This window comes from Anopheles darlingi, chromosome 2 (assembly GCF_943734745.1).
Source record: "Anopheles darlingi chromosome 2, idAnoDarlMG_H_01, whole genome shotgun sequence".
In the NCBI taxonomy this organism is placed as follows: domain Eukaryota; kingdom Metazoa; phylum Arthropoda; class Insecta; order Diptera; family Culicidae; genus Anopheles; species Anopheles darlingi.
Window position 1 is genome coordinate 26,358,161 of NC_064874.1, and position 7,070 is coordinate 26,365,230.

A 7,070-nucleotide genomic window follows, 5' to 3' on the forward strand; every position below is an offset into this window, starting at 1 on the left:
GACCGTCACGACGCTGCCAGTCCGTCAAAGACTGGGTTCGTGTGCGGATCATATCAAACGATAATCGAATCGTTTGCCGGTTTACTGATAATTTGAACGATAAGTTCCACTCAGTGCAGGTAGTGCGATATCTTATGTTTTAGCACCTCGCGCGTTCTAAGATAAGGTTTGCGACCGATAGCAGTTATTGTGGCGGAATCGAAATCGAAGGTGTTTTCAACATATAAAGATATGGTGAAATGAAGTACGTCTAAATCGGATTGTGCGAACACATCAGCTTAGCTCGTGTATTACGGTTCTGTATCGCTAAAGTGGTGCGGTGTTTGCAGCTGGTGTAAATCTGTTTTACAGATGGATCGTTCACCGACCAAAGCTAATAAAGCTAAATCCATAGGTAGTATTCAGCTAACCCCTAGTGAAATTGCGATAAACATGGATTCGTCCAGTCGCAAGCAGGTGCGAAAGAAGCGCGAAGATCTTCAGGTTGGTTAGATGCACCACGATGAAAAAGTCTCCTAATGCCGTAAAATGAAATGAATTTCCTTGATCTTTACAGAAACAATTGCAAGATGAGCTGAAAGAGATCGTGAAGCAGGACCCGGCAAAAGAGGAAAATGTGACGAAACTGCACCAGTTTTTAAAGGATAATCGGTGGATGGATTTAGAAAAACTCGTGAAGGAGACTCGAACTTTTGATTCGCCTAACGATTTTACGGCGCCAGACATAATGATCGTTAGCTACAATCAGGTCAAAGCGGTGGAACATCTGTTTGATCATAGCACATATACAGAAGAGAAATTAATATACATCAAGCTCATCATAGAGCATTTCAAAATTGAAAACCAGGTAAGGCGAGAGAAGCATATAATGATGCTGTAATCATTAGATACTGAACTCCAGTGTGATGCGCGCTTTGCTTTTCGTTCCAGCTGTTCGGGAAGCGACGGTACGCTCCAATCCATTACGCCGTGGAGACGCTTGACGTAAACTTTCTGCTTTGGTTACTCAAGCGTGACGGACATGACCCTATCGACGTTAACTTGCGGAACAAGAATAAGAAGACGGCGCTGTACATGTTGTGCGAAGAGTACGACAAGTGCAAGTCGGCGAGTGCGAATGTACCGGAGCAAGAAAGAAGGAAAGAAAAGTGTGAGAAAATACTCAAACTAATCGAACAGCTGTTGCATGTCGGTGCTGACTTTAACATATACAGTAATTCCAACCAGCTGCCTTTCGATCTGTTGCTGAAATACTACAACGATGATGCTGCTATAAAGCGATTAGTGGATCACCACCACTCACAATCGATATCAGCTATTGCATACAGAGTAGGTCAGGAGAATGATTCGCAAGAACGTCTTATCAAATTCTATCGAAAGGATCAAGGGAACAGACAAGTTCACGTTACAGCGGAACTGCTAGAGTTGTTTCTGCGGTTCGGTGATTTAGACAGCTTCAATGAACATTGGGAGTCATTTTCTGTCAGTGAAGGTGAGGTAAAGAAGGTAATCGAGCTGGTACTTCAGGTAGCTGTAGAGCTAAAATTAAACGATATCGTTCACCAGATTGTTAAGAGTGCACAATCGTTGATATTTGAAAATAGCGTAGAGAAACCTGAGCTAAAAAAGCATCGTCTCGAGCTAAAGGATTTACTGCTGAGCGCAGCTCTGGCTGGAAATCTTGACATCATTAAGCTGCTAATACCGCTGATGAAGGACGATGAGGAACTGGTAAACTACGATCCTTTACTGGCGCAAACGCTAGAGAAGAGCCATGCAAACAGGCAAAAACAGAATGAACACCAAGCACTGCTGAAGTGTGCTATGTATCTAATAGATAGCAATTTTGTGTCCCTACACAAAACTACCAAGACCAAAAATACGCCGCTGCATCTGGCGGTCAAGTTTGGGTATGAAAGCTTCGTGGTCAAGCTCCTCGAACGTGGCTGCGGATCGCTTGGTGTGTGTAATCAGGCAAATCTGACTCCGTTGGAGTGTGGAACGTATAATTTCTGGAAAGCATGCTTCGACAAGTTCATCAAGGCGGACGGTTCCAAACAGGATTGGAAATCGATAGACTTCGATACGACCTGTTTCACGCCTCCTTCTGCGGAGAGCAATGCCACAGTAACGCACAGGAGTTGGAACCGATGGAAGCTTATTCGAAAAGCTACTGATGTGGGTGTGCGTGCTCAGGAGCGGGTTGTCGTCACCGAGATGACTCCCCTGCGTAGGATGGCAGAGTCCAAAGAGTTGAAGCGCTTGCTTACGCACCCCGTTGTCTATTCCTTTGTCATGGTTAAGTGGGTTCGACTGAGTCTAATCCATTTGCTAAACCTGCTCCTCGCGATGGTAACAATTGGCAGTTTCGGCATGTACTCGCTGAGCACCTGCAAAGTTGTTAATCTTCAGAGTAATATTTTCGTGCTGGTTCTGATTGTTTTAGTATGCTTGTTGACGCTACTTCGCGAAGGAATGCAACTGTATCTGCTACCTCGATCATATGCTACGCTCGAGAACTTGGTTGACATCGTTAGCATCGTCGTTATCATTATTAATGTTGCATCGCTCAGTTGTGAACCAATCTTGTCATCGTTTGTGTTGCTAATCTTTTCTTTGCAGATGGTGTTTATGTTGAGTGCGCTACCATTTAAACGGCTTTCTACAATAATGTACATGTTTAAGACGGTAGCGATAAACTTCATCCAAAGCCTGTTGCTCTTCCTTCCACTGATTGGTACTTTCGTGTTCGCGTTCTATCTTACGTATAATGGCGAAAAAGTATACGTTCCGATTACTGAGTCGAATCAAACGTATGAGGCCAACGAAACCGCAACAGACGGTGACTTTCACAAATTTGGCACGATAATGAACTCAGTGGTTAAAACAGTGGTTATGACAACTGGAGAATTCGACGCGGCAAGCCTGGACCTGAGTGGTGGTAAGGTTTTTCTGTTTTGCGTTTTTCTTTTCACTGCCCCGCTGGTTATTCTTAACTTGATGAACGGTTTGGCAGTAAGTGACATTTCGACAATCCAGGAGAAGTCCGAGTTGATCAGCATAAGTAAGAAGGTGTTGGAGCTCGAACGGATTGAGCGTCTAATGGTGAACTTGCAACCGGAAATTCTAAGAAACTGTTTTCCCAAACCATTTTTGAAGCATCATACATCAAAAATAAAAGTGCGAATCGATGAATTAGGTAAGATTCTAGTTAGGCGTTTAAAGAAGCCAACTGATGATCAAGCCAATGGGCAAAGTGACGGTCAAGCCAATGGGCAACTCGGCCAGAATTCACCTGAGAACCAATCGAACGATGAAATAGAGGATGGGGTAGCTATACAAGTAGATCCGCTAACATTACAGCAATCAAACGATGAAGGGAATGAAGAAACAGTTCCACTAGTGGTTCGAAATAATCAGCCGAGACGGTGTGACAATCGGAACAATAACCAAGAAAAAACGGAAACATTGTCCCTTCCGCTGTTTGCACCACTATTCAGTGAGGGTACAGATACTGTTGTAGATTTTGGATTTTTACAATTGACCACCTTCCTTAAGCTTGATAGTTCTATATTGACAGATGCATTAACAGTGATCGAGGAGCGTGCTAATCTTAATCGAAGTACGTATTCAACTAATATAGATGATTAAAAACGCATTATTTAACCTACAATTGAGTTGAGCAATACTAACTAAGAATTGGGAATTGAATTAGTATTGAACATAAAATTTAAATGGGATCGGTAGAATAAGTACAACACGAACAGCAATGTAGCATGAAATATAACACTTCATCTATACGGGCGCGAGAAAGCTGAAAATGAGATGAGAATGAAAAAGTTGAGAATGTCAAATCCCATACAAATGGAAATGTAAAGATACAAGTAGGCTGTCACAAATGTATGGGATTTGACATTCTCGCCTTTTTCATTCTCATCTCATTTTCAGCTTTCTCGCGCCCGTGTAGAGAGTCGGTAAGAAAAACGATTAATTTTTTTTTTCAACGGTTACTAGGTACAATTACCTCTCTGTGACGTGCAGCCTGTTAGGCAATGTCAAGTAATATCAAAGTCCTCCAGCTTCGTGTTCGTTAGGATCATACCGAGTGCTAGTATGCTATGGTAGCCATGAACAAACTACAGTATACGACCTAGTTACCTATGTCTTAGTTAGTTATGCGACACAAAAGATTCATCGAGTGTTCTTGTTCACCTTAATATGGGTAGTTTAGTATTATTGGAACTTTGTGCGGTTGTCTAATACTGGTCTAACACTGAGAACGACAGTAGGCCCAGTTTGTAGAAAAATGACGAAACCTTCTAATATGTGTTCAAGATAAGCATTTTCTGAGGGACAATAGGGTTCCAAGGATAAAGAGAAACGATGGATCGATAGATCGATAGAGTTACTGTACCGCACCGCATACGACAGGGTCGGCTTCGGTAGGTTAAGCATGCCACGAGAATGGCAGACGACAATCCAGTCCGTAAAGTGTTCTTAGTATTAGTGTCTTCGAAATAGGCCGTGAGAGTACAGAAACTGTACCATACAAGGTATTCAACGTGTTTATCAGAATAAATTCAATGAAAGATTGCAAAAGTTTCTGCTCACTATCTTGTTCCGAATCGAAACCTGATTCTGTTGTTACTTGCCATCAACAGCAATATTTTCGTCTCTTGAGGAAAACCTTTTTTCTATCATCAGGTCAAATATGGTAAATGGTTTGGTACTGAGCTGCTACACTGCTACCTTTTATGCCGTCTATCAGCTTTCCGCTTCTAAAATAATAAATCATTTATTGACTCCTGAGAAATGTATGTGTTTGCCGAAACGGATGAATATCAAAACAATTACATCATTTGACAATGGCTACTGGATTATCAAGTTGAAGGAATGCTGAATGAAATTCAAGCAACGAGCAATCATTAATCATCCCGTGGCGGTGGCTCAGCATCTACATAATTCATTTTCTGCGCTCGTAGTACAAGATAAAGAACGTCGAGGGATTAACAAAGCTTAGCAATAGCGGTTTCTGTGCCCTATTGGCCTGCACCTACCTTCCAGCATAAACGCCCGCTAGATTTTTCCCTCTACATCACCTGCGTCGTTCATCCCATTCGAGTGTCTTCTGTTTCATCGGTCCAACGATCAATGAAAGGCGATTCACGAGAACGAAATGCATCAGTTGTGCTGCTACTGCTACTCCTTCGTAGTTCGTCCAAGACGTGGCATTATCCAGCTACAAATAACTTTGAAAAATACTCTGCAACTCGCCCAGGACGCGGGCACACAGGTGTATCCCGGTATCACGTGCCCGATGATTTATGAGCAAGCATAAAACACTAATATCCGCTGTATGCCTTTCAATACCTGCCAGAATCACTACATTCCACGTGCAAGATGGGTTGCCGCCTACCCCCACCCGGTGTACCCCTTTGCTGAGCAACATTGAGTGCTGCAAACATATCCTCCAGCTTTTCATCCGGCTTCCATCTCCAGCAGCTCGGCAGCTGCAGCGTGCATATTTCAGCGCCTACGTGCACTACACTCTCGTGTCTCTCTCATTCGACACGGAAGCATCGTGTGCAAGCTGGCATATGTGTCTGTTGCTTGGCATCATCATCGCCGTCGTACCGTCAGCACAAGATGGCACCGAATGCAGGTGGCGGTATCGTTGCAGAATACTTCGAGAACCGTTCCGTGGAAGTTTCCTCGAAGATCTACTACTTGTCTGCGTTACACAACACCATTTCAACCGACCACTCTTGTGTTTCTCTTCCTCCGTAATTCAGTTTACCGAATACTCGACACTCGACGCCGCTTCCGAGCGGAGCGAAAGCGTTCGACGGGTGAATGTTATAAATGCATGAATGGTTGCTGCTGTCGATGCTGTCGGTAAATTAGATTCGGCGTATCGGCGCGTGTTGATAACTCGCTGTGAAGCAGCGAACGTAAGCTACCGGGCGAAGCGGAACATTTACTCTCACGAAAAGTATAGCGTACGTGCGCCACTTGAGGATTCCATTAAAACCACATCCCGACCAATGGCTCAATGTTTCAAACCCCGATGATTGCGGTTACATCTAGTTTTGAGTTTTGAACCCGTGAACGGGAGACGGGGATTGCGATGGAATAATCAAATCAACCATTATGCAACAATGTGGGTGGCGCGCGGTTCTGGGTGATTTTCAGGGGGTGGGGTTGCAGGGTAACGTAAAAGTGAACAATTTTGCATAAATCACGCTTCTCGGTTGGGCCGTTGGTACCGCAACTTTCAAACCACCTCATACCGGGCGCTCGCGCAAAACGTAAAGATCTCATTTTTGGTTCAAGTTTTGCGGTGAAAAAGTTTCGATTCGGTTTGTGGTGGGCGAGTGCGTTAAACGCCGGTTTGGCAAATGCCACGCTTTCGTCACGTAGATCGTCATGGTAGCGTTCGCCGTGGAATGTCCGGTGACCGGAGGCGATCGTTGGATAGCGATTGATGTGCGGTTGCATTGGTCCTTGCTAATGGTGCAAGAGTCATGGTGCGTGCCGTCACCAATTTTGTGTTCGTCCGTGAGCTGAAGTCTATGGATTTTTGGTTGAGAGGGATAAAAGTCGATTTTTTTTTGGGGGGGATGTTGGATACATGATTGTGAAAAGCGTTTTTCGACCATTAACGGTATGCAGCTATTTGTTGTTTAACACTAACAGTACTTTATGACTTCAGAAAAGGCTTTCTATGTACATTTTTATGTAGTAGCTATTGGAATTTTAAAAAACACTGTTTCACATAATTCCTATGAAAAGTCTGCCATCTCCTCCGATTGATTCATTCATTTTCACCTCCAAACGGTGGCTTGTTAAAGACGAATTGAGCAAGGATTTACGTTTGGATCCTACTTGATCTACTTTCCTCTTTTCTCTCCAGTAGCCACCATTGTATAGCTCAGAGTTTATTACAATATTAAACTAATGGACTGTGCGAACTGTTCATGTTTTTCATTTCCCGGACTGTAATGGTAATTATAGCTTCGCTACCTCCTTTCGTGTAGCTACACTTCGAGGAATTCAGATGGAATCAGAAA

General features: G+C 43.5%; 1 protein-coding gene across 1 annotated transcript; it reads left to right on the forward strand.

The window, feature by feature from the left end:
- The first annotated feature begins 215 nt into the window (after positions 1–215).
- On the forward strand, positions 216–3,523 carry LOC125959143 (transient receptor potential cation channel protein painless-like). Its single transcript, XM_049691951.1, has 4 exons — positions 216–483; positions 557–847; positions 931–3,064; positions 3,501–3,523. Exons 1-4 carry the CDS (start codon positions 352–354, stop codon positions 3,521–3,523), a joined length of 2,580 nt encoding a protein of 859 aa, XP_049547908.1. The 5' UTR covers positions 216–351.
- Positions 3,524–7,070: the final 3,547 nt, after the last annotated feature.

Bases quoted from the DNA above. Each gene is read 5' to 3' on its own strand.
- LOC125959143 (XM_049691951.1), top strand. From the start codon at position 352: ATGGATCGTTCACCGACCAAAGCTAATAAAGCTAAATCCATAGGTAGT. The intron at 484-556 runs GTTGGTTAGATG...TGATCTTTACAG, and splicing joins AGAAGCGCGAAGATCTTCAG to AAACAATTGCAAGATGAGCT. The intron at 3,065-3,500 runs GTAAGAAGGTGT...ACCACTATTCAG, and splicing joins GTCCGAGTTGATCAGCATAA to TGAGGGTACAGATACTGTTG.